General features: G+C 50.6%; 1 protein-coding gene across 3 annotated transcripts in view; it reads right to left on the bottom strand.

Moving 5' to 3' along the window:
• Window positions 1-10,514: 10,514 nt before the first annotated feature.
• The window catches only part of POLR3E (RNA polymerase III subunit E), a 38,726-nt gene continuing 21,941 nt past the window's right edge, over window positions 10,515-27,299 (bottom strand). The window contains exons 7-21 of one of the 3 annotated variants that reach the window (XM_045993549.1): window positions 26,252-26,359; window positions 25,879-25,928; window positions 24,048-24,167; window positions 22,958-23,043; window positions 22,558-22,602; window positions 22,377-22,468; window positions 21,308-21,428; window positions 18,600-18,681; window positions 17,263-17,322; window positions 17,022-17,179; window positions 16,569-16,630; window positions 15,548-16,074; window positions 13,323-13,400; window positions 11,636-11,761; window positions 10,515-11,074 (exon numbers count right to left, since the gene is read on the bottom strand). In XM_045993549.1, the coding sequence (XP_045849505.1) occupies window positions 11,018-11,074; window positions 11,636-11,761; window positions 13,323-13,400; window positions 15,548-16,074; window positions 16,569-16,630; window positions 17,022-17,179; window positions 17,263-17,322; window positions 18,600-18,681; window positions 21,308-21,428; window positions 22,377-22,468; window positions 22,558-22,602; window positions 22,958-23,043; window positions 24,048-24,167; window positions 25,879-25,928; window positions 26,252-26,359 (1,772 nt within the window). In that variant the 3' untranslated portion in view covers window positions 10,515-11,017. The other 2 variants (XM_045993548.1, XM_045993547.1) reach the window with 2 other exon arrangements.

The following is a 27,299-nucleotide window of genomic DNA, read 5'->3' as shown; positions in this document are numbered from 1 at the left end:
CCCGTTAAGGTCTTGGAACGCTTGTCAAAAATCATTTGACCAGGGATGCCTGGGTGGCTCAGTCAGTTAAGCGGCTGCCTTTGGCTCAGGTCATGATCCCAGGGTCCTGGGATCGAGTCCCACATCGGGCTCCTTGCTCTGTGGGGAGCCTGCTTCTCCCTCTGCCTCTGCCTGCCTCTCTGCCTGCCTGTGCTTGCTCTCTCTCCCTCTCCCTCTCTGACAAATAAATAAATAAAATCTTTAAAAAAAAAAAAATCATTTGACCATATGTGTGAGAGTTTGTTTTTAGGCTCTCTGTATTCCATTGCTCCATGTGTCTCTCATTATGGGAGGTCAGGGACAACAAGCTCACTTTCTTTAAAACCACACTGTTTTTTTTGTTTTTGTTTTTTTTTAGTACCACACTGTTTTGATTATGGTAGCTTTGTAGTTTAAGTATTGAAATCAGGAAGTGTGAGTCCTCCAGTTTTATACTTTTTTTTATTTTTCAAGATTGTTTTGGCTATTCACTGTCCCTTGAGATTCCATATGAATTTTAAGATAGTTTCTGCAAGAACTGTGATTTGGATAGAGATTGTGTCAAATCTGTAGATTACTGAATAATATTGACATTTTAGCAATATTAACTGCTCCAGTCTATGAGAATGAGATGTGTTTCCACTTATTTATGTCTTAATTTCTTTAAGCAATGTTTTGTTTTTGTTGTTTGAATCTTTCACTTCTTTGGTTGAACTAATGACAAGGTATTTCAGGATGCTTGGATGGCTCATTTGGAGGGGTGTGACTCTGGATCTTGGGGTTGTGAGTTCAAGCTCCATGTTGGGTGTAGAGCCTACTTAAGTTAATAAATAAACTTTAAAAAACTACTTAGTATTTCTTTCGATGCCATTTTAAACAGAATTTTTTTTTTAATTTCCTTTTGGATTGTTCATTGCTAGTGTATAGAAGTGCAATTATTTTTTGTGTGTTGACTTTGTATGCAGCTATTCTGCTGAATTCATTTATGCTCACAGTTTTGTTTTGTTTTTTTGTGGAGTCTTTAGCATTTTCTACATAAAAGATCATATCATCTGCAAGTAGAAAATTTTACTACTTCTTTCCCAATCTTACTTCTATTTGTTTTTCTTGCCTAATTGCTTTGACTAGAACTTTCAGTACTGTTAAATCAAAAGTCATTAAAGCAGATATCTTTGCCTTGTTCCTGAACTGTGAGTAGATTTTCATTTTTTCAATATTGAGTATGATATTCACTGTTGATTTTTCATATGTGGCTTTTATTGTGTTGGAGTAGTTGTCTTCCTAATTCATTGAGGTTTTTTTTTTTTCTTTTAACCATGAGAAGATGTAGTATTTTGCTATATGCTTTCTCTGCATTATTTAAGATGATGATGATGTGGTTTTTCCTTCATTCTGTTGACTATTGTATTCTGTGGCATATTGTATTGATCAATTTTTTGTTTTTATTTGTTTTTTATTTTATTTGTCAGAGAGAGAGAGCACAAGCAGGGGGAGTGGCAGGCAGAGCAGGCAGAGGAAGAAGCAGGCTTCCTACTGAGCAAGGAGTTCAACGTGGGACTCAGTCCCAGGACCCTGGGATCATGACCCAAGCTAAAGGCAGACGCCCAACCAACTGAGCCACACAGGTATCCTTGTTGATAATTTTTATATGTTGTACCATCCTTGCATTCCAGGAATAAACTCCACATTGTCGTGACGTGTAATCCTTTCAATGTGCTGCTGAATTCTATTTACTGGTATTTTGTTGAGGATTTTTTGCATCAGTGTTCATAAGGGATATTGTTCATAAGTAGTTTCCTTGTAGTGTCTTTGGCTTTAATATCAGGGTAATGCTGGCTTCATAGACTGAAAATTAGGAAGTGTTCCTACCTCAGTGTTTTTTGTTTTGGGGCTTTTTTTTTTTTTTTTTTGGTTTGTTTGTTTTTTTTATTAAAGGTTGGGAAGGATTGATATTAGTTCTTTAAATGTTTGCTTAAATCCACAGCGAAGCCATTTGGTCCAGAGGAGCTTTTTTTTTTCCCCAATACTGATCAGCTCATTACTACTTATAGGTCTATTCAGATTTTCTGACTTTGTGATTTAGTTTTGGTAGGCTTTTTGTTTCTAGGAATTTGTCCCTTCTCCTAAGTTATCTAACTTGTTGGCATACAGTTATTCATAGTTCACTCTCTCACACATGCTCTCTCTCATAGCAATGTCTATAGTGGTTTTTAATTTTTAAGAACTTTTAATTTTTTTATTTTTTTTTATTTATTTATTTTTTAAAGATTTTATTTTTTTATTTCACAGATCGTAAGTAGGCAGAGAGGCAGGCAAAGAGAGAGAGAGGAGAAAGCAGGCTCCCTGCTGAGCAGAGAGCCCGATGCGGGGCTCGATCCCAGGACCCTGGGATCATGACCTGAGCCGAAGGCAGAGGCTTAACCCACTGAGCCACCCAGGTGCCCCAAGAATTTTTTATTTTTTTAAATTAATCTCTACACCCAGTGCAGGGTTCAGACTCACAACTGTGAGACAGAGAGTTGAATGCTCCACTGACTTAGCCAGCCAGGTGACCCAATACAGTTGTTTTTTTGTTTTCTTAAGAGATTTTGTTTATTTATTTGACAGAAATCACAAGTAGGCAGAGAGGCAGGCAGAGGGAGAGGAGGAGGCAGGCTCCCTGCTGAGCAGAGAGCCAGATGCGGGACTCGATCCCAGGACCCTGGGATCATGACCTGAGCTGAAGGCAAAGGCTTAACCCACTGAGCCACCCAGGCGCCCCTACAGTTGTTTTTTTTTTTTTTAATTGAAGTGTAATTGACATAAAATGTGTTAGTTTCAGGTGTACAACATATTAATTTGACAATTCTGTATATTAGTGCCTACTGTACTCGCTTATAGTCCTTTTTATTTCTATAAAATCTCCACTTTCTGATTTTAGTAATTTGAGTCTTTTTAGTCTATCTAGCTAAAGGTTTTTTAATTTTGTTTAATCTTTTCGAAGAACCACTTTTGGTTTCATTGATTTTTTTCAATAGAAAAAATCTTTTTAAAGATTTTTTTAGAAAATTTATTTGACAGAGCATGCAGGAGACAGCACACAGGCAGGCAGAGCAGCAAGGCAGAGGAAGAGGGAGAAGCAGGCTCCCTGCTGAGCAGAGACCCTGATGTGGGGCTCGATCCCAGTTCCCTGGGATTGTGACCTGAGCCGATGGCAGACACTTAAACAACTGAGCCACTCCAGCCCCCCTATTGTTTTTATATTCTGTATTTCATTGATCTCTATCATAATCATTATTATTCCCCTCACTTGGGTTTAATCCTTTTTTTTTAACTTTAGTGTAAATTGAGTTGTAGATTTAATATCTTTTTTTTTCATATTTTCTTAGAGTACTTGCTACACCCAACGTGGGGCTCAAACCCACAACCCCACGGTGAAGAGTCGCACACTCCACCAACTGCGCCGGCCACGTGCCCTTCTTTCTTCTTCTTTAAGGTAAGCATTTATGACACAAAATTTCCCCTTCAACACTACTTTTGCTATGTTCTGTAAGTTACGGGATGTTGTATTTTCATGTTTATTCATCTCTTAATTACTTTCTAATTTCCTTTTGATTTCTCTGATCCATTGGTAGTTTAAAAGTATGTTGTTCTTGGGGCGCCTGGGTGGCTCATGGCGTAAGCGTCTGCCTTCAGCTCAGGTCATGATCTTGGGGCCTGGGATCGAGCCCCGCATCGGGCTCCCCGCTCAGTGGGGAGTCTGCTTCTACCTCTCCCTCTCTCAAATAAATAAAATAAAATCTTAAAATAAAAGTATGTTCGCAATTTGATAATTTTCCAATTTTTTGTTACTGACTTTTAAATTCATCTTGTATCAAGGAAGATAGTTTGTACGATATCTTTTAATATCTGTTGAAACTTAATTTGTGGATTATGGTCTCTCCTTAAAAATTTCCCATGTGCACTTGAGAAGAATGTGTCTTCTGTTGTGTAGAGTGCGCCTTCCGCGTTGCCTTACTGTGTTAAATCCTGTTTCCTCAGTTATCTTCTGCCCGGTTTTTCTTTCCATTATTGTGAATGGGGTATTAAAGTCTCCTAATTTCCCTAGAATATCTTTTTTCCATCATTTCAATTTCAACCTGTTTGTGTTGTTAGAGCTCTCTCTTCCTATAGATATAAATAGATACAGATATATTTGTTTATTTGCTTTTTTGAGAACACAAGCAGGGGGAGTAGCAGAGAAAGAGAGGGAGATGAGCAGGGAGCCCGATGTGGGGCTCGATCCCAATACCCTGCAATCATGACCTGAGCTGAAGGCAGACGCTTAAAACCACTGAGCCACGCAGGTGCCCTGTGTCATTGGATCTCAAGTGAGTCTCTTGAAGACAGCATCTAGTGGGATCGTGTGTGTGTGTGTTTAAATTGAAGCATAGCATAGTGTTATTAGTATCAGATGTACAATATAATGATTCAGCAGTTCTGTACATTACTCAGTGCTTAAGGTAAGTGTACTCTTAATTCCCTTTCTCTTTTTCACCCATTCCCACTTCCTTCCCCTCTGGCAATCACCAATTTGTTTGCTGTATTTTAGTCTGATTTGTTTCTTTAATCATTTGTTTCTTAAACTCTGTATTTGAGTGAAATAATGATATTTGTCTTTCTTTAGCTTATTTCACTTAGCATAATGCCCTCTAGGTCCATGCATGTTGGATGATGTGTTTTTATCTATTCTGCCCATATCTGTCTTCTGATTGGAGAGGTTTAACCATTTACATTTAAAGTAATTTTGATGAGGAAATTCTCTCATTGTGCTATTTGTTGTCTATAGGCCTTACAACATTTTTGTCCTTCATTTCTTGCACTCCTATAGTCTTCTGGGTTTAGCTGATTTTTTTTTTTTTTTTTTTTTTGTAATGAGATGTTTAAATTCCTTATTTCTGGGGCCCCTGGGTGGTTCAGTGGGTTAAAGCCTCTGCCTTTGGCTCAGGTCATGATCCCAGGGTCCTGGGATTGAGCCCCGCATCGGGCTCTCTGCTCAGCGGGAAGCCTGCTTCTCTTCCTCTCTCTCTCTCTGCCTGCGTCTCTGCCTACTTGTGATCTCTGGCTGTAAAAACAAAACAAAACAAAATTCCTTATTTCCTTTTGTGAATATTCTAGAGCTACTTTCTTCCTGGTTGGCATGGGGAATACATTTAACATTCTAAAGTTAAAACAGAATTTGAATTTATACCAGCTTATCTTCCATAACAAAAAAACAAAACAAAACCAAAAAAACTCTGTTCCTTTACACCTCTGACCCCATCCCTTATAGGGATATATTTTTTAACGTATTCGTCTTTTAAATTACATAGAAGACCAGAAGGTGCCTCCTTAGCGCAGTAGGCAGCGCATCAGTCTCAAAATTACATAGAGGACCAGATTTGGATATACAAATCAAAGTTACAGGGGGCACCTGGGTGACTCAGTCGGTTGAGCACCCGACTCTTTTGGCTCAGGTCGTGATCTCAGGGTCATGGAATTGGGCCCAACACTGGGCCCTGCGCTCAGCACAGAGTCTCTTGAGATTCTCTCTGTCCCTCTCCCTCTCCTTCTGCCCCTCCCTCCACCCGTGTTCTCGTTCACTCGCTTACTCTCTAAAATGAATAAATAAAATTTTTAAGAAAACAGGGATGCCTGAGTGGCTCAGTTGTTAAGCGTCTGCTCAGGTCATGATCCCAGGGTTCTTGGATCAAGCCCCACATTGGGCTCCCTGCTCAGCAGGAAGCCTGCTTCTCCCTCTCCCACTCCCCCTGCTTGTGCTCCCTTTCTCACTGTCTTCCTCTGTCAAAAAAGTAAAATCTTTCAAAAAAATCTTTAAAAAACAAAGTTGCTATAATACTACTTTTACACTGATTTTTTTTCTTTAAATGTATTAGTTTCTTTTCTTTTTTAAAGTAAGCTCTATGCCCAGTGTGGGGTCTGAACAAACAACCCCAAAGTCAAGAGTCACATGCTCTATCAACGGAGCCAGCCAGATGCCCCAAATGCATTAGTCTCTTAAGTCATGTAGAAAACAAAAAGTACTATTACAAACCATTGTTATGGTTAAATTGGCTTTTATAACCGTCTAGACATTTATTCACCTTTATTGAAATCTTTGTTTCTCAATAGGGCTTCAGGTTACTGTCTAGTGCCCTTTAGTTTCACCTTGCAGGATACATCTAGTGGTCATGAACTCCCTCAACTTTGGTTACCTGGGAATGTCTTAACTTCCCCCTCACTTTGGAGGGACAGTTTTACCAGATATAGGGTTCTTGGTTGACAGTTTTTGTTTTACCGTTTGTGAACCTCTTTGTATCTATTGACCCACTGTCTTCTGGGCCCCAAAGTTTCTAATGAGACAGCTTTTGATTATCTTATTGAGGATCCCATGTGTGTGAGGATTTGCTTTTCTGTGGCTTTTCAGAATTCTCTCTGGCTTTTGCCAAGTTTGATTACAATGTGTCTCAGTGGGTCTGAGTTTGTTACTTGGAGTTAACCGAGCTGCTTGAACGTTTACCTTACGCATTTTCATCAAGTTTGAGAAGTTTTCAGCCATTATTGCTTCATATATTCTCTGCTCCTTTCTCTATCCTTCTGGGAGTCGCGTAGTGTAGATACTGGTCTTTTTGGTGGCGTCACACAGGTCCCTTAGGCTCTGCTCACTTTCCTTCACAGATACAATAATTTCCATCATAGAAGTTTGCTGATTCGTCTACCTGTTCAAATCTGCCTTTGAATCCCTGTAGTGGATTTTTCATTTCCATTGTTTTTCAGCCCCAGAATCATTTTTTCTCTTTAGTTCTATCATTTCCATTTTGTTCACACATTTTGACTGTCTACATCCTCTTTTTCTTTTGAGATCTTTAAAACACATTTGTCTTAAAGTCTTTGTCTACTCTATCTGCCATTAGGTCTTTCAGGGCCAGTTTCTGATTTATTTTTTTTCCTCTGAGGGCCCCCTATTTTCCTGGTTTGTATGCCTCGTGATTTTTTGAACACCAGACATTTGAATCTGATAATGTGGTAACTGAGAGTCAGATTCTCACCCTTTCCCAGGTTCTGCTGGTTTTCTTGGTTCTTGTTTTGTTTCTCTAGACTGTTGCCGGCCGTGTCTGTGCCGAGAATCAGAGGTGTACACTTAAGGTCTTCCCTGGGCTTTTCTGAGCCTTTCCCTGGGCATGCATAGTCACTTTCTAGTTTTCTCTGTATATGTGATCATTTTTTAAAATATCCTAGTTTTTCGTGCCTCCCCAAAGGGGAAAAAGTGAAAAATGAAGAGGGTGGGGTGGGGAGCATGCCAGTCCATTAGATCCCTGGCGGTCACTTCAGCCTCGACTGGAGAGGCTTGCAACAATGGGGGTGGTGTGACAGCGGCCGCCACCTCTGCACCTCTGACCGGAAGCAGCCATCAGGGCTGATTGCTGACATTCGAAAGGGCTTTCTGCCCACGCAGGTTCCTGCGAGATGTTGCAAGCTGCTCCATGAGTATGGCTAGTGGTGGGGTGGTTGCTTCTGTACTAGGAGCCAAAATTGACCAAAATTGTCAGCAATTAACAGTCCTGGATCTCCCTGGAAGTTACAACCCTTTATTTAGACTCTGTTCTAAAGTCATTGCATCAGACAAATTCTGCCTGTGCAATCGGTGCCTCGGTCAGGAGAGATAGCTGGTGCTTCTCACACTACCATCTTTCCAGAATCTTCCAAAATTTCACCTATTTCCCATCAGTTTAAATCACCTGAATCAGTACTAAAGGTCTACGTGAATTTGAATTTGAACCTGTTTCTATTCTAGGATTTGCTTTTATGTTCTCTGTGGTAGTTTTTAATTGCTCTTATAACTTGATATTTTCCTGTTAAGAGAATATTGCCTCACTGCTCCTTCAGAATTTCCTTTTCCCCGTTTTTCCCCATATGACCTTTAAAGTTAGCTTATCTGGTTCTTGCCGGGAAATGGTTATTGGGATCAAGTTTAAAAATTGGTTAAATTAAGTACAGACTATAACACAGAGACTTCAATCCAAAAACAAGGGTTTATGCTTTCTGGTTGTTCAGTGGTCTTTGTGTCTGTTTCCCAAATTTTTATCAGTTAGGTGCTACAGATTTTCAAAGGTTCGCACCTCCTGAATATTATCTTTTCTGTTAAAACATGTATGTATCTGTGTATGCATGTGTTTTATTATTTGAGAACGCGCACACATAAGCAGTGGGAGAGGCAGGGGGAGAGGGAGAAGCACTCTGCACTGAGCAAGGAGCCCAACTTGGACTCACCCCAGGACTCTAGGTCATGACCTGAGCAGAAGGTAGATGCCTAACCAACTGAGCGACACAGGTTCCCCTATACTGTTTTATTTTTATGTAAGTAATCTCTGTACCCACTGTGGGGCTTGAACTCATGACCCCAGGGTCAAAGAGTGGAATGCTCTTCCAACTGAGCCCGCCAGGCCACCCTACTTCTGTTATATTTTCTTACTATAGTTGCATATAGGAAAGCTATTGATTCCAGTTATTGACTGTTTTTCAGAGTAGCTTTTAGTTGATTCTAAAGTAGATCTGAAGGGGTGCCTGGGTGGCTCAGTGGATTAAGCTGCTGCCTTCGGCTCAGGTCATGATCTCAGGGTCCTGGGATCGAGCCCCGCATCGGGCTCTCTGCTCTGCAGGGAGCCTGCTTCCTCCTCTCTCTTTGCCTGCCTCTCTGCCTACTTGTGATCTCTCTCTCTGTCAAATAAATAAATAAAATCTTTAAAAAAAAAATAAATAAATAAATAAATAAAGTAGATCTGAAAGGAAAAAAAAAGTTTTAACTCCACACCCAACATGGGGCTTGAATTCACAACCCCAAGATTGAGTCACACACTCTTTACCAAACCAGCCAGGTACCCCGAATAAATGTTTTGACTCCTTTTTGTCTTTTTTGTTAGATAAAACTAATTTGTTAAGTTTTTAATTTTAATGTAGTCCTTCATCTAATTTCTCTAAGTTGTATACCCAGGATCTTAACTATGGTGAGTAACCCTGTATCTCCATCCTAAGGAGTATGTGGGGTGTTTGATGCAGCGGGTTAACTTTTTAATGAGGTTAATGAGAATCCATCTACTCCTATTTTAAGAACTTGTGTCTGGAATGAGTTGTAGATCTCAGTCCCTGAGACGATTTTTTTTTTTTTCCTCATCTGGTTTCTTCATGGCATGAGCTTTATTGTACATGTCCTCATACAACCCTTGCATTTCTGTGGCGGTAGTCCTTCCCAGCATCCTTACCCTTTGCAAGACATCTTAAGGTGCTTATGTTTTTAACATGCTGCTGCAATTTACTACTTAGGTTTTAAGTCACTACGTCAGAAGTATTTGGAGGCTCATTATATGGGGTTTGTCACAAAGATGTGATCATAGTTCAACCATGAAAATACATGGGCCTTTCCTAATAAGTGGTCTGTTGTAATTTTCTTTCCATCCAGTTTCTTTCATCGGTTCGTATACCTTACATTTTTACTTTTTTTAAAAAAATTATTTCCTATATTCCTTATGTTTATTCACTTTCCTGTTTGATTTCAGTGTTTAACTCCTCCATCCTTACCAGAGTGTTTCAGGCATGACTCCCCATGAGCCCTATTGCTTGGTTACTTTCCATCTCTGTTGTACACCATCAGGAGCACAAGAGCTAGACCTGCTCTCAGCCAACTCTGCAATTTTTTTTTACTCTTTTCAGGCTTATGTTTAACAATCAGCACCAAGAACATAATGTCCCACCATCCTATTAAACTACATTACCAAATACTAGATGTTTTTCTTTTTGGTTGTGCAGCATACACAGACCATCACCTAAACCTTCACATAGTGGCTCTAGTGCCCAAACCAGTGCCCTACCGTTTAGGTAGCAGAATTTCACATCTTGCCCGCCCCCAGTCCTCTAGGGCTGCATGATCTGCTACGGTCGCATTAGCTACATGTCCCAAATGAACACTTAAACCATGGCTGGTCCAAACTGCAAGTGTCGTAAGTATAAGGTACCAGATCTTGAAAATGGAGTAGTTCACATTTTTTTGTACTAACATTTTTATTACATATTGCTATTTTAACTATTATGTTAGGCTAAATATATTTTTACCAGTTTGTTTTTACTATCTTAGATGACTGTGCCATCCTGCTGGGCAGCGCTAAGTTCTCCCTCTGTCCGTCGGCTCCCTTCCCTGAAACCGTGCAAGGCTCTGAGAGCTCACACGATACTGCCTTCCTGTCACCCTTAGAAGACAGGAGCACCATGATGCCAAGTTAGTGTTCGTATTTATTTTAAAAATACACAAAATACAAATTTTTTACATCAAAGGGTGATAACCTCACTTACACATTGTTCCATACTTACCTGGTTTGGTTTGCTTCCTTACGCAAACATTAATAGAGGGACTTGATTCTGATTTTTTGCTAGGGTTCATGTAAGCAGCTGAGACCGCCTGCTACGTAAAGTTGTCTTAAAAGGTAAGTTGGCCCGACACCCAGCAGTGCAACAATTCGATTGGTTTAATGAAACTGGCGGAAGTCTTAGCAGATAGGTAATCGAAGACTAAAGATTGGCTTCTAGGCATTTTAATTACTTAAAACCTTGAGGTTTTCATCTTGTAAACAAACAACTTAGACCTTGTTGGCATTAAGTTTGAAAAGTAAAATATTAAACCATGATTTTCATCAGCCTGCCTGTGGTCAGTATACACTCTCTTTATTATGAGAATGAAACCAAATAATAACCAAAATACATCAGGAATTTCAAATTATACTGTAATGAAGGTCCCGGCTGCCCTCTCTCCTGGGAGCGATCTAAGTTCAGCTGCCCCTGCCCCCGGCTGAGGATGACCCCCGCTGTCCGCCAGACAGCACAAGGCCCCGGCCATGACACGGTCAGGTCCTCTTGCTCCGTGTCTTCCGAAGCCGTGAGACCGCCGCCACCTCTGCTGGCTCTGCCGGCCTTCCTTGGCTTGGATTCACTGGGTAGTGGTTGGGGACTATTGTCAAGACTGTACTGTCCCTTTAAGGTACCACATGCCGCCATAGCTTACACAGCAGTCCTGGGAGGGGAGAGAGAAAGGTGTTAAGGGCAGATTGAGCAGGAAAGGTGGCGACTCCGTCCCATACAGAACGCCACAACTCAATCTATGACTCGTGGACAGAACACAGACGGGAAATCAAGATCTGCCTCCTCACAGCGCGGCGCTAGCAGCATTTGGGCCTCAGGGCCCCCTCCTCTCAGGGGGTGCAAAAAGGGGTGCATAAATGAATGTGCTTGGTAAGCACAAGATTAAAAAAAAACAAACCCAAAAACTGTCCCTAAGCAGACCCAGAACGAAGGTGCCTCACAAGTAGCTCTAGGTGACGGCCCGGATGGCTGAGGTCATCACGACATGAGGAAACAGGTACTCGCGCAAGCTGCACACGATTCTAAAGGGGAGGCGAGTCGGGACTCAGAGGCCCGGTTGTCTTTGCGAAGGTGGCGTCCGCACCTCACTCAGCTCATTCCTCTGCCCGCACCCCCCAGCATCAGTTGCAGAGACACCCTGGCTGGGGAGGGGCCGGGAGGAGCCAGTCCTGGGTGCCCCCAGCCAGGGGCTGACGGCGCGGAGCAGGGCTACCTTTAGCACTTTATCCACCTCCTGCTTGCTCAGATCCTCTCCGCACTCCTGAGTCAGCCGAGACTGGATCATGTTCCGGCGGACCCGGTAATTTTTGGAAAAGATTTCAAGCAAAACCTGTCGGTGCTTTAGTAGCAAAAATAAGTTATTGCGGAAAACAGTCACCTAAAAGAGAATCCTCCCCAAACAAGAAAGGCAAAGCTACGGCCCTAATCCCACACCGCAGTCCGTGCGCACCCAGGACTTCTGTTTAAAGATGAATACACCTGACCCACCGGTCATCCCGCGACCCCCAGGACGAGGAAGAAAAGCCAGGGACGCGCCAGCAGAGGGCAAGCAGTTTAGACTTGGTGTTTCCTGACAATTAAGCAGGGAAAGACCCCATCTAAGTCAGCTGTGTGAAGACAGGGCTGGAAAGCTCTGTCGCGTGTATTTTAAAAAATAAGCCCTTCTTTGAATCTGATCATTAGGGAAAAAAATGGTCAAATTCTTGGAATTTCCGACTCTGCGAGGACTAGAAAACTCCGAGGCCTCTCCTGGCCAAGAGCACAGAGGCTGGCTCAGGAAGAGCCCCTGCACTGCTCTAGTGTGGGGGCCCCTGCTGATGGGATGCCCCCACTTTCTCCCCACACCTTAAGGGTAGGACCTGGAAAAGGGCAGATGAGGGAAGTTCATGATTTAAGAACAATTTCTGGACCTTAGGGTCCCTGAGTACAACCAGACAGACACTGCTACTGGTTTGACTCCTACTGTGCTCACTGGACACTCGGGACCCTTCCTGCTGGGGTGACAGGACACAAAATGGACCACTTTCTAACTTAAACCAGCACATGAGCTCTGATAAATCCTTCTGATTCTTACTGCCACAGGCCACCTGACAAACATGGACTGGCACTGGTTCATGAGCCCGGCTGGATGGCAGCATCCTCTGGAAAGATCTATAAACATGTTGGGGTGCCTGGGTGGCTCAGTTGGTTAAGTACCTGCCCTCTGCCAGCATCCTGGGATCAAGTCCCACATCAGGCTCCCTGCTGAGCAGGGAGTCTGCTTCTCCGTCTGCCGCTCTCAAATAAAATCTTTAAAAATCTGAACAGGTGGGGCGCCTGGGTGGCTCAGTGGGTTAAAGCCTCTGCCTTCAGCTCAGGTCATGATCCCGGGGTCCTGGGATCGAGCCCCACATCGGGCTCTCTGCTCCACAGGGAGTCTGCTTCCTCCTCTCTCTCTGCCTGCCTCTCTGCCTAGTTGTGATTCTCTCTGTCAAATAAAGAAAAAAAAAAAAAAAATCTGAACAGGTAGGGGCACCTGGGTGGCTCAGTGGGTTAAAGCCGCTGCCTTCGGCTCAGGTCATGATCTCAGGGTCCTGGGATCGAGCCCCGCATCGGGCTCTCTGCCTGCTTCCCCCCACCGCCCCCGTGCCTGCCTCTCTGCTTGTGATTGCTGTCAAATAAATAAATAAAGAGGATTCTAATAAAGTTCGCCTACACTGGTAATCAGGAACCAATCGTTTTAACTCAAAGGACAGGCAGGTCCAGCCTGTTTTAACAACACACAAGAGACATAGAGCCAAAATGTGTAAAATGGGGAGGGGCTGGAAAATCTTAAGTGTACATTCTGTGATCTGGGTCTCCCTAAAGGCCTCCGTCCCCAATCCCTGCTCTTGGGGAGAAAGCAGCAGAGGTCACCTTACCTGATCGCTCATGTCTCCAGACTCCCAGAGGGCGAACACCTTCTGCTCATCGGGGGACGCAGCAGTCTGGGGGGGAAACTAACCAAGGCCCAGGTATGAGCTGTTTGTCTTTACCGGCTGGTGCACCCGCCCTGCCCCTCACCCTCCCATTCTGCGTGAGCCCCGTCCAGGGAGTGAGCCCATGTGAGACCAGGGGTTCCAATTCCAGCTCTTACCACTCATTAGGGCCGCAGTAGGATGGAGCAGGAACCCCCAGATTCACTGGACAAGGAGGGGAATCTGGTTTCTGCTCAGCTCCAACATCCAGTATCGTCCTACCCTAAACATAAGCCCTCAAATGTGTCCTGAGAAGCACTCCCACCCCCACACCACCCTAGGAGTATCCTAGGGATTCCTTCCAGCCCCTTCCCTCAAGGGCTATGGCACTACAGGTGAGAGGCCCTGCCCGACTCCCAAGCAACCCACACCACTTGGTTCAGCAGGGTCCGAAGGCAGACCAAGGAAAGGGGGGCCTAGCTCGTAGAGTGGTTTCCAGTCCTGACCCCCCAACACAAGCAACAGTGGTCGCTCCTACTGCATAAAGCCCCAGAGGGACCGGAACTGCACAATCTCATTTGATGATCAGAAACCAGAGAGACGGGAGCAAGGTGTTGCAGCCTCCCCCTCTCCAGGGGGAGAATCCAGCTCAGCGCTGACTTGGTGTCCACTCATACATCTAATATGGGGCAGAACTGTGAGTCTACTCACTCTCCCTGGACCTCAGCACCCTGAGGCTGGACACATCGGAGGGCTTTTCCTCCTCGGAAGGGACCATCCTCTAGCGTCCCTACATCAGGATCACGGAGAGGGAGGTCAACGCGAGCAGCAGAGAGGGGCCACGGTCTCCTGGGGACACCAGTCCCACCAAGACAAAGGAGCAGGGCAGGGCTACCTAAGAGCAGCCTACTTCATGTCCCTCTCCCATCCAACCCCAGACCCCAAGCCGGCCTAGCTAAGCCTGGGCAAGCGCCCTTCCCCTGCCTGGCCCAGCTCCAACAAAGGGATCCTGGAGCTAACTAGACCCATTTGCTGGGTGGGCAAGGGTGGCTCCAAATAGGGCAGGGCCCCCATACCCTGGCACCTTCCATAGGAAACTGCACCAACGAGGCTCTCTGCCACAAGGGCCAGATCTCCTGGGACAGCCTGGCCAGCAAGGGATCCAGGGCCTCTCGTCCTAGGTGGTGAGTCTCACACAAAGATGGCCTTTGCCTCAGATCACCTGAGGCTACAGGTGCTTCTGACCTTGAACTGCAGATGTCCATGTTCCCTTAACAGGCAGCCACAGTCCCACACCAGACCTGCCTGCTGCCAGGTCTGAGCAGAGCCCAGCACCACTTCCTGAAGCCACAGCCTGGCCCTCCCCACCCTCGGCTAAGGGAAATGGTCTGCAACACGCCCTCCGCTCCTGCCTTTCTCCCAATTTTAGTGTATGTGCTGCCGAAGCGAGCACTCCAGTACTTCTCCCACTGCAAGGCCGGTGCCGTGGGTGGCTCACGCTGCCACCTGCAGGCCCAGCGGCAGAAACGCTGAGCACACTGGTCAGGGTCCTCCAGCGGCCGAGGCCTGCCAGAGCCCGGGCGGCAGCACAAGCCGTGGGCTTGGGTCAAAGGGGCCGCGCATCAGTTAAACGAGGAAAGATTTCAGCCCTGCTGCCGCTACACTGGGCTTCCAGCTCCGGCACCTCCTGGGTATACGACCTTCACACAAGCTCATTTCGCTTCTCTGAAAATCGGTTTCTACACCTTCAAATTGCAAAGATGAAATGACAGAAGTGAACTCGTCCTGAAAAATGGCGGGGCTGACAGGGACCCTCTTGGACCAAGGCCCTCCTGTAGGCCAAGCAAGGGGTTAGCGCCTTCGGACACCGCAGTGGGCCCTCACCCAAGGCCCAGGGTACCAAAGCCCACATGTGCCCCATCAGAAGAGGGTGCAGAGTCTAAGGGGCGCAAGCTCACACGAAGCCAACCCGTGAGAACCAATTCAGACCAAGGCCAACGCTCCTCCCGAGTTCCCAGGCAGCCTCCAAACAACTGGTTCCCCCAAAGCAAGCAGGATGCAGGCCGCTCCAGAGGGACCCCACTTGCCTTCCGGCCGGGAAAGGTGCCACGTGCCAGGAGCCCTCCTGAGGGGCAGAGGGCGGCCTTGCGTGTCCGCCCACCCGGAGGCGCGCTGCGCGCTCTACTTACAGGCACCAATATCTGCTTGCAGCCGGCGGCCAGCACCGTGTCCTGCAGCATGCGGTCCGAGATGCCGCTGAACAGTGTGTGGCCAGGCGGCAGGCTGGCCAAATGCAGGTTGAAGAGGCGCTTGAGTTCACTCAGCGTGAGCACGAACTGTCTCTGGAAGGTGGCCTCCACGAAGGCCCTCAGTTCCTGGGCCACCGGGGCGCTGGCGCAGCCCGGCAGCGGGTGCCCATTGAAGTTGTCCCCGCCGGCCACCCGCCCGCTCGGCAGCCCGTTGGCCAGCCTGTTGTGAAGGCCGCCAGCAAGAGAGGTGTCCATGGGCTCCTCGTCTTCCTCTGCCTCTCGATCGTCCTCGTCCTCGCCCTCCTCACTCACAGGCTCCTCCTTGATCCGCACGCCGGGCAGGACCGCGGAGGCCCGCAGCTGCTCCTTCCTCCGCTGCAGCTCCCGCTCCAGCAGGGCGTGGTTCTGCTGGGCCTTGCTTTTGGCCACGTGGACCCGCTGGTCCCCGGAGAGCAGCGCGGCAGGCCCTGTGGGGAGATGCAGTGCTGCTGTGGGGGCTCCGGGACAGCGCAGAGAAGGGCCCTTCGCCCAGCGACGAGCCCTGCCAGCCCGACGGGGCTGAAGCAGGTGCTGCACTCCTGCCTTTCACCCCCACCTGACCCAGGAGGGACGGAGCTCCCGCCGCCGCCATGAGGAAAGAAACAAGCGGGGAAAACCAGAATCCCACGCTGGGAGGTTCAAACCAGGACGGGTGACTGTTGAGTCCCTCCCTGCCAGTTCCTGTCCCACCGCCACCTTCTGCTGATCCAGGAAGGCCTGTACCCAGCACAGCCCCAGAGTTCAGAAGCCCTCAGTCCCCGAGGCCTAAGCCTTAAGCTGAGGTCCGTGGGGAAGGGGGAGGACGGCACAGGAAGGACACCCAGTGGGGAGAGCCACACACCCCTCTCCAGCCCAAGCCCTGACAAGCCCCCGCAAAGCAGGCCTCCCGGAGCCAGGGCTGGCTTAGGGGCCCCTTGCCCACCTGATTGTCCATCTGACTTCTTTGGCAAGCTTTCCTTCACAAGATTATACACTTTTTCTAATCTGAAAAGAAAACAAACTCTCTTAACTTTACACCTCGTCCCCAGTCACCGGCCTCACCACAGCAAGCCCCGCCATCGAGGCAGGATCTGCCGGCGGCTGCAGATGCTGGTGCGCGGAGCCCTGCCGCCCTCCCGACAGCGCACAGGCCCCACGCCCCCTGGGAGCCTGCGGGCTGGGGCGGGCGGCGGTGCCCCTCCCAGCTCCTCAGAACAGACAGGCCAGCTCTGAACAGGAGGGGGGCTGTGCCAGGCCGGTGCCGGGGGATTCTGGGATCGAGCCGCAGCGTCCATGCGGAGTGGAGGAAGGGGTATGCAGGGCCCCAGAGTGCCTTCCCCGGCCCACACTTGGCCTGGGGGGCCAGGCGGCTGTGGACTGCCCAGCAAGCCCTTACTTGGCCTGGATGCCCGTCCACAGCATGTGCTGCCGCTGGACCACATCTGGATGTTTCTTGATGAACTCCCCATCGTAAGGCAGTATGAACTCCCAGCCTTTGTTGATCCTCACCACGGCCATGTGCTCCAGAAAGTCCTTCACGTCCTCCGTGCAGAGCTGGGGGAGACAACAAAGGTGAGGCCCGCAGGCCGAGCGCCGCGGCCGCCGGGCCCAGGCCTCCACACGAGAGCAGCACTTACTTTAGTCACGGCTGCCACCTCCTTCCTCACCACCCACCGGCTCTGCGTGAACTTCCACATCTGAGGGAGAAAAGGCAGCCTGTTAAGGCAGAGACGGATTGCTCCGAAGACCATCCCCCAGAGCCCTGTAGTTGTCCAGGGGGCCTGGGATGAGGGAAGACCGTCCCCGACAAGAACTCAGACTGGACCAGCCGCCTCCTCCCAGGCCCGACTCTGACAGCGTCCGCACGCATGGACACGGGCTGGCGGGCAGAGGCAAACGGCACACGGGCTCCGGTGAGTGAGCCCAGGCGTGGATATCCGCTGCACTTTGGCGCCGACACAAAAAGTGCAGGGGCACCTAGCCTCCAACTGTCCAGAGAAGCTGGGACATCCAGTCAGGCAAAGAGAAAACAGGGCCCCTCTCTCGAACAGCTTAGGGGCTGCCCTACGCACATCACGGTCACTGCGGACAGCTCAGGAGACTGATTTCCCCAAACTCGAAGCACAAAGCTGAGGTCAAGGGAGGCAGTGCAGATCTCAGCTGCCAGGGTCCCAGCCCCTGAGAGGGACGCCTGGGCCAGGACTTACTGGATGAGGACAGGGCAACGGAGTGGGGGAATGAGCTGGCTTAGGAGTTGCCAAGACCCACAGCAATTAGGGGGGAAACACGTACAAGAGAAGCAAGCCTGCCCGGGACCGTGGGGGATGCTGGCACTGTCGGGCCCACCCGAAGTCGGTGCCATTCGGGGGTTTGGGCCTGGTGGTACCGAACTGCCCAATTATTCATAATGAGCTAGAAATCTGGTTTGTACCAGGATTTTAAGTTGTAAACATTAATTCAAGTGAACTTTTTTTTTTTTAAGATTTTACTTATTTGACAGAGAGAGAAAGCACAAGAAAGGGGAGTGGCAGGCAGAGGGAGAGGAAGAAGCAGGCTCCCACTGAGCAGGTAGAGCCCGATCTGGGACTCGATCCCAGGTCATGGCCTGAGCCTAAGGCAGATGCTTAACCCACTGAGCCACCCAGGTGCCCTCAAGTGAACAGTTAAAAAAAAAACTGCTCAGGCCAAATGAAACATGTTCCTTAGCCAGAGTCCACCTAAGGGCCTCTGGTTTGTAATCCCCAGGCCAAAGGAACTCTAACGTTCTTATGAAGCCCAAGACTCCAGGATTCCAAATCAAAAGAGAAAGAAACATCCAGAGCCACACCCTGCCCTCGCCCTGGCCACAGAGACCTGCCCTTCCCCTGTTGCCCGAACCGAGGTCCTGAAAGCCCTGCCCTGCCCTGCCCTGCCCGTGGAGCCCCTGCCACGATCCCCGTCGGAAGACCGGAGGCCAGAGAGCCTGGGTACTTACAACAAAGTCGCGACCGCGGCAAAGCACCTCAGCAGGCACACCACTGTGAGGGCTAGAGGAGTCCTTGGGGTACAGGATGTCGCTGCCAATGAGAGCAGGAGCAGTGGGTCAGTCCCATTCCTCAGCCCCTCCGCCGCCTGCCGCGCCGCACCCCACCCCCAGCCTCTCCAACATGGGCTGGTACAGCTGCCCCCGGGGCTGCCCTTTCAACCGTGGAGCCTGGCTCTATGAACACATGTAGAAAAGAAACACTTCTCCTGTACACCCCCCGCAAGAGTCCTTCCTCCCAGCCCTTCACGACCTTCCATGCACACACTGGCCCAGCCCCAAGGCCCATGGCAATCAGGGAGGGTAGGGGCTCGGAAACAGGCCTGGGACTCTGGGAAGACAGTGAGTCCCACATGCAAGGCAGGTGTGAGGCCTAGAGAGCCTAACTGGGAAGCAGGACACAAGGTCTTCACCACCTGCCCAAAAGGACAGACAGGCAGTGCGAGTGGGAGCAAGATGGGTCAGTGGCTGGGACCTAGATGGACCCCGAGGCATGAGTGGGGCTGAAGCCTTCGGAGCGAATGGGACCAGCAGTCCAGCTCAGAGAACTTGAGGGCCCAAGGGCAAATGACCAGGTTGCTGAGGATTACAGGTATAACCTTGACCAAGTTCAGCCACAGGCCCTGTCATACACCCCCCCGCACCCAACCATCCTGTGCCCGAGGAGCCTCTGCTCTCCGGCGCCACTCCTGCTGGGAGCCCTCTTTCCTCCCCTCCTCAGTCCTCCCTGGCAACCAACTAATACTCTTCTTTCCAGGTCGAGCTCTGTGTCCGCTCCCTTCCCAGAAACGTGCTATGGGGACAGAAACCATCACTGCCACACAGAGGGAAGGGAGCCGCTAGGAAGGGACTGAACGAGTGGCGAACGTGGTGCGTGCCCCGGGTCTCTGCACTCGGTGAGCTCATCTGTAATGGTGCCCATGTCCGCCCCACATATCTGAGGACGGGGACGGTGTGTGAATGACAGCAGAGCACAGGGCACAGAGCACGCCATGGGGACAGATTTAGTGAGCGATGTGTGAATTCTGCATCTCCTCACAGGAACACACAGGGACCCACGAGGAAGGAGCACCACCCCCAGGCCGTGGCGTGGCAGTGAGGGCTCGCGGCAGGACCTGAAGCACGGGGGCAGAGAGAACACATGAGGCCCGGGAGGCCCTAACTTCAGGTCGCAGGGACGGACCCCAGGCTGAAAGGGCAGAAGCGCCAGGGCCACAGGCGGTGCTGGGCAAAGAGCTCCAACCCCAGCTCGGTGGCTGCCTTGCTGCCAGACGTTTGGCAAGTCTCTGCATCTCAGGGTCAGTGTCCTCGGGAGTGATGGGATGGCCCCTCCTAGCTCTCGCTCATTCGTAGCATAAATATACCTAGGTGGTCCCATTTAACAAGTGACGCACCATCCAAAGGCCTTCTATAACCAAACACTTAACGTGACTGGAGAGGACAGCTGCGACCTACTGACAGACCCTGGACATGTTTCCTAGTGCAAGGGTGCCACCAGGTGGCAGCAACGTGAATAGCCTTTACAATCACTTGGCCAACTAACCGAAACGATGGCGTTTCCACAATGAAGTACTTGAGAATTTTGAACAATTCCTATTTTGACAGATTGTTCACCTTACACACACTTTCTAAAAAGTGAGCCTTTATTAGCGTATTTTATGTTACACTATTTTAAATTAACATAATCCAGGTACACATAAAATCCAGCCACACTTAGAAGCAAGGGTCTAAGGTGTGCCAGGCATTATACTGAGTGCCAGGGACAGGAAGGAGGGTCCACACAGAAGTCCCTCCCCACCTTGCAAGTGACAGTCTGGTGGAGGGATCACAGGAGAGAAACTCCTGAAAGGCATCAAGCCACATGCTCTGAACCCCACAGCACATGTGAAAGGAAACTCACGCTCAGACGCATCTTAATGAACTGTGGAAAGCCACAAGAGAAAATCTCAAAAAGAGCCAGAGGGGACCAAGGGTAAAGAGAGTAGACTCGTCACTAGAAACAACAGGAATGAGAATGCAATGAAATCATGTCAGCGTGTGGAAGGAAAACAATCAACCTCGAATTCTACACACAGGAGAAATATCCTTTAACAACAAAGGTGGAACAGACGTCTCCGACCATACGAAACCCAAGGGAGCTCCTCCCCTGCAGACCTTCGTTACAGGAAACACCCTAGCGGTTTCTGGCAGAAGGAAATTATCCCAGATAGGAATTCGGACAGAGACTCATGATGAGCAAAATAAAAAGTATGTGAGCAGATCTGAAGAATACTGACTGGATAGGATACTGTTCTGTGGGTTTTAAGATACAACTAAAAACTATAAACACAATGGCCCATGAGTTGGGAGGAAGAGAAATAACATTCTAAGGTCTCTGAATTGTCCTGGGTGAGGGTAAAACAGCAACTTGTACAAAACACAGTCAGTTACGAATGCACCCATGCACCCTGAAATCTACAGGGTACTCACTAGAGGAACCCAGAAAGGATAATTTCCAGATTGGCAGGGAGAAATGGAATAATAAAACAAGAATCCAGTAGCAGGTAAGAATGGATATAAAGTGCAGGACAAACAGACAGCGCTATGGTAGACTTAAACCCAGAATATCAGTCATCGAGTTGAATTTAAATGGATCAGATACTCCCACACAGAGAACTTACCTCTTCACAACCCAGTTTCCTTGGACTAACATCGCCACCTTCTGGATGCCACGCAGAACAGCCACAGAGTCGATGGAGGGGCCGAGGAGGCTCATCAAGTTGGCAAAAGGCATGACCTTCACTGAGGACGCAGGAGACATGAGACAAGGGAAGAGAGCCTGGGCACCCCCTCCCCAAGTCTACGCAGCCTCAGGCTCTCATAGCCCCCCCCAGCACAGGACCAGCGCTGGTGACAGGTAATAAGTGCTGACTCCATTGCTTGCTCCTGCAGGCATCCTGCACTCACAGAATCCTGGAGCGAACACCCCAAGGGCTGCTCCGTAAGACTATTACAGGATGTCCGGCTGGCTAGTTGGTATAGTATACGACTCTAGATCTCAGGGTCATGAGTTCAAGCCCAACATTAGGTGTGGAGCCTACTCAGGGTGGGGGAAAAAAATAAAAAGGTAAAACTATTACTACTGGGGCCCAAAAAGGGCCTGGAGTAGGCCCCACGTCCTCCGCAGCAAGGCCAGTGGCCTGGCACTCCGGCGGCCCCGGGGGGAGCTGGGCCCGCCCCTCTGCTCAGGCTCCTGGAGACCCTAGAAGTGGCAGCTCCGGAGGGGGCCCGGGGCCCGGGACTCAGCTCTGAGGCTCAGGGCTCAAGTCTGCCCTACAGGTTCTGGCTCTCCGAGTCCTCTGAGAAAGGAGACCTGTCCCTGCTGTGTGCGGGGGCGCCACAAAGTCATGCGAGCGAATGAACGGAGCTCATGTTCACATGCAAGACTCTGTGTAAGCCGTTAAGCTGCAGGTCAGCCCTCCGGAGCTCTCCTAGTTCCTTAGACGCAGCAGGGTCAGCGGCCTTCGCAGGCTCACCCAGCAGGGGAGTGCCGGGTAGGGGGCGTAGAGCAGGAACCCAAGCCCAGCTGAGGGAACCGCCGCACCTCTGCGGTGTGATCCTTCCAGGCAAGGCCCAGCTGTAAAGCAGGAGCCTCTGGCCTTGCCTCTCAGTCCTCAGTCTGTCCCACACTCCGTTCCCCCACGAGGTGGTAGGCCTAGGGCCCCCTGGGGGACGCAGGTGTCCACCCACCATTCTTCATCAGGATCTTGATCTGATCAGCCAGGGGCAAAGTGCGCAGCTGGGCCATGGACAGGACGTTGCTGGGGGCCACGGGTTTGTCTCTGTTGAAAACAGAGACGGTGGGTTAGAGGAGGGGGTGAGAGGGGAGTTTTGGGGTGGGGAGGGTGGCGTCCAGCCCAGCTCTACTCACTTCTCCTCCTCCGGGCTGGGGGGCATCAGCATCATGAGATATTCACTGCAGGGGAGAGGGGAGGGTCAGCAGCTCCTGGGCTCTGTCCCTGTCCCACCCCCGCCTGCAAAGCCAGGATACACCTAGGCTGAAGCCTCCCCAGGGGAGGGCTGGGGGCTGAGACCCATGCCCACCCTCCCCTAGCTTCCCCCAAACCTGCGGAGAGCGGACGACCATCTCTTCCCACATCCACCCCCCACTGGCCCTCTCCAGAGGATGACGGGCCCCCTCCCTTGTCCATTTCCCGTGCTTCAGAAGGGACCACGTCTCCAGGAAGGCCCCACACCAAAGGGACCCTACTGGGGCCAGTGGTAGGCTCAGGAGCCCACAGGGCTAACCACCCTGGCCCGGCCGGTCCCACCTGGGTGACTTGACGAGCTCTGTGTTCTCGACCCCACTGGAACCCTGGCACAGCAGGTACTGGCGCTCGTGCTCAGAGCGGCTGTCCTGTTGGGGAAGCAGCAGGGTGGGAGGACCCTCAGCCACCACACCGGGGCCTGCGCCACCCCCCCGGGCCCCTCTGTCATCCAGTCTTCACCTCTGCATCACCTTCCACTCCAGCTGCCCACTGTCCTGCCCCAAGGCCAGCCACAAAATCACAACTAACCACCTGAGCATGGCATCCAAGGCCTCTGTGAGGTGGCCTTAACTGTTTCCAGCCCCAGCGCCCATGCCTTAGGTGCCGTGCCTAGGACACAGGGCCAGTAATCACCAACAGTAAGAGGATCAGCTAACAGTCACTCAGCACCTACTACGGGCCAAGCTCTGGTCTAACGGCTGCATATATACATCAACTTATCTCATTAGGTAATTTGTATAAAGTCCTACACCAGGAAAGAGCCATTTCTGGAAGTCTGACTCTAAGGCTCTGTTCACATGGACCTCTTTCAGGGAAGTTCCAGAGAAATCAGGAGTTGCTCCTCCCCCAGAAAGATGTCGGGGGGCCCTACGGCATCTTTGGCTTTGATTCAATCACTTCCCTTACTCCAATACAGTTTCAAGGTCTGGGTTTTAAGCACACGAGATGAAAACCAAGCATCATCAAAGTGCCCCGGCAAACACGCGGTGAAGCTGGCCTGCGACAGACAGCCGGTTCTCCATCGAGGGGCCCACATTCAGGACCCACGATGCATGAGAATGTGCAACCAAACACCCGCTCCGCCCTGGGGCCAGCAAGCTCACTGGAGGAGAGCCTGGGGGGGGATGCTGATGCTGCTGCCCCAGGAAACGGTGGGCTCCTTTCTCAGTCTCCTGTTCCCCGGGGGACATACGCTAAGTAGACCGGCTGGAACAAAGGACAAACTGTCCCCAGGACTTCACCCTCTCTCCCCGGGCTCCCTACCACCAAGTGGCTCTCACTCATTCTGAAACCAGTTCCAGGTGAGACTGGGCTCCTCTCCCAGGACCCTGGTCCGGGCCAGTGTCAGCCGCCGGCCGGGACCTCAGCTCACCCGCAAGCCGTAGTAGTGCAGATGCACCCACGGCTCCTCGGCGTGCTTCTTCTGCAGGAACTCGTAGGACTGCACGCGGCGCTGGCGGGCCTGCTCCGACTCCGGACGGGAGAACCGCACCTGGGAAGCGGGGGGTCTCGGCCTCAGGCCTGGACCCATCCTAGGCTGCCGGCCCGCGCCCAGGAGACTGGAGAGCCCAGCACCACTCCCACCTCCCCTTGTTTCCTGACACACATCTCTTAAATTCAGCTCCAACCATGTCCCTCTGTCCCTGACTTGCCGACACAGGCCAGGGAGCAGCTTTCTCTTGCTTCTGCCTGCCCGGCACCCAATCCATTTCCACTCCCACTGGTAATAGCCGCCCCCCACTTTCCTTGGGAAATGCCCAGTTCCCCCTCAGCTCAGGGGAACAAGTATCCCTCCCCCGGCCCCCACCCCCACACACGTTCCCAGCCACAGGAGTGGGCACGTGACTCAGACCTGGACAATCCGAGCACCAAATCCTCTTAGCCACAGGGGCTGGTTCAGGGTTGGCCAAGCCAATGAGTCCAGTCTGGGACTTTAGTTAGAAGTAATGAGAAAGAAGTTTCTTTTCCCCTGGGGTCTTGGAAGCTGGGAGGATGTGAGCCTGGAGCTGGGACAACTCTGTACCACTGGGGACAGACACCCTGCCTGAGAAAGAGGCCAAGAGAGGAAGGCAGAACCTGGAGATGGAGGGAGAAACCAGGTCTCGATGACAGAGTCTGAGCACCTGAATCCAGCCATACCTGAAGCTACCCCTCAACTTTTCAGTAACAGGGGTCAATACATTCCATTTGGGGCTCATGCCAGGTAGATCTGGGTTTCTGCTGCTTAGTGTCCCGACGGAACAGGGCCCTCACATCTCTCTTATGAGGGGGACCCGTGCAGGAGCACTGGTGGATTATAGAACCCTGGGATCCTTTGTTTTTTGTTTTTGTTTTTAAAGTGGGCTCCACACCAAACATGGGCCTTGAACTCATGACCCTGAGATCAAGAGTTGCATACTCTACTGCCTGAGCCGACCAGGCGCCACAGAATCCTGGGATTCTACATGGGTCTTTGAAGTTCATGGGCCTAAGAATGACTTGTTAAATGAGGGCCAACTGAGTCCCCAAGAAGGGAAGGAGGGTGATCATTCAACAAGCTACTGAGAGAACAGGGCGAGCACCCACCACCACACAGCGGTCACATCGGTATCGCCCCATCTTCAAGGATGCGCAAAGGCTCACAGCTTAAGCCATGTCTGAATGCCGCCCATGTCACTACGCCTTCTTCCTTAAATACTCATTTTAACCTTTCTGTGCTTACACAGAGGAAACTCTACAAGCCATTAATGGAAGGTCAAAATTCTTCTCACAGTGTATGAAATACAGGAATAAATATTAAAAGGGGAATGTTGCATCTGTGCACCACTGAAAAGACAGAATTACATGGTTAAGTAACATGGGATTCTGGCTCCGCTGGGACACAGGCTTCATGGCACAGACTGTGTGGGTCCCCTGGACCTCCTAGGCCCCCGTTTCCTCCTCCCACCCAATTCCAGTTCCAGCCACGCCCCAGGGCCCCTGCTCTACAGAAGCCCCGGGCAGCTATCCTGTATTCAGCTGGGACAAGTCGGGAGGGTGGAGACAGGTTAGCCCTCTAGGCTGCCCAGCAGGAAGGCTCGGAAGGATGGGCCCCTGTTTTGGTGCCTGTTTCACCCCCAGAGCCCCTCCCGCCCCATGTAGCCTCCAGGCAGCTGAGCTACCCAGCTGGCTCCGCTGCCGCCCCAGGCGGCACCCCCCTCTCCTCGGGGCCAGAGTTCACTCACCGTGATCTGCTTCACATCTTCTTCCGCCTCATCCTGCGAAGAGTCTCCTGCTGCAAGAGAAAGCGGACGCTGCTTGCAGCCTCTGGTGCTGCCCCCAATTCCCCAGAAGGCTTCGGGCAGGGGTATCTGGGAATTCTTCTAGACAGAGGTCATTGCTGCGCTTTTCAGCCCGCAGCAGTTTTGCCCACCAGGGGCCACTGTGGAACGCAGGAAGACGTCTGGTTGTCCAGCGGTGCAGGGGAGTGCTCCGGCGTCCCATGGGAAGAGCGGGGATGCTGCAAAGCATCCTGGAATCTGTCCCCCTGCAGTTATTCCCACAGCCAACCTATCCCAAGATGCAGCCAGAATGAAGGGCTAGGGGTCCAGGGCTCACCCTCATTGGCCGCCTCCCTCTCCCGGTGCTTGGCGTCCGCCTTATCCAGGTAGGAGAAGCTTGGCCGCAGCTGCAGGATGCCATGGAGAGGCGTCAGGTGCAGCTCACCTGGCAGAGGAAGAAGGCCTTGGACTTGACTCTGGGAGCTGGGGCCAAACCACTGCTCACAGCAGTCACAAAGGGCCCTGCGCTCCCCTAAAGGCCTCTGCCCACCTGCCCCCTCTGCTCTAGCCCCTAGTCCCAGGGCCTTGGGACCACCAGGCCTGCGGCCCTTCCCAACCTCACCTGGCCCAGTAAGCACACAGTTGCAGCAGAGCACGAACCCAGACTCTTCTGCTTCAAGACAGTTCGTTTTTGGTTTTTAAGATTTTATTTATTTGACAGAGAGATCACAAGTAGGCAGAGAGGTAGGCGGGGGGAAGGGGGGGAAGCAGGCTCCCCGCCAAGCAGAGAGCCTGATGCAGGGCTCAATCCCAGGACCCTGAGACCACCACCTGAGCAGAAGGCAGAGGCCCAACCCACTGAGCCACCCAGGCCCCCCTCCAAGCTAGTTCTTGAAGCCGGCCTGCACTCCCTCCTCCATGAGCATCAAAGGCCCTTATGACCCTGGTCACCACCCCTTCCCCCCGGTGGCTTGCTCTGGCACACGGCAACTTTTCCACTCCGAACACGGCCTGCTCTTCCCGGCCAGGCCACTCAAGGATACCCTCAATGCCCACCGCCCACTCCCCACACAGACTGCCTCTCGTCCTCATCCTCCAGCTTGGCTTGTCGAAACCCCATCCAAACCGCTCAGAAGTCTGCTAGTGCAAATGTGGCTCCCCCCCCACCCCCGCCTGGCTAGCTAGGGGAGTGTCTACACGGTCCTGGACGCAGTCAGGACTTTTCCTTGTGAATGAGACCCAAGCACTGGCAGGCAGTGTGAAGACCATCAATTTCTCTCAAGTCAATGTGGGCTTGAAAGAGAAGAAATGACACGCTAAGGCTCTGGTAAGGGGCCTCTGGACTCCAGAGGGAGCGGAACACTCGCAGTCAGGACTACAGAAGC

The sequence above is a fragment of the Meles meles genome, chromosome 21, assembly GCF_922984935.1.
Source record: "Meles meles chromosome 21, mMelMel3.1 paternal haplotype, whole genome shotgun sequence".
In the NCBI taxonomy this organism is placed as follows: Eukaryota; Metazoa; Chordata; class Mammalia; order Carnivora; family Mustelidae; genus Meles; species Meles meles.
This window is presented reverse-complemented; position numbering and strand designations above follow the sequence as displayed.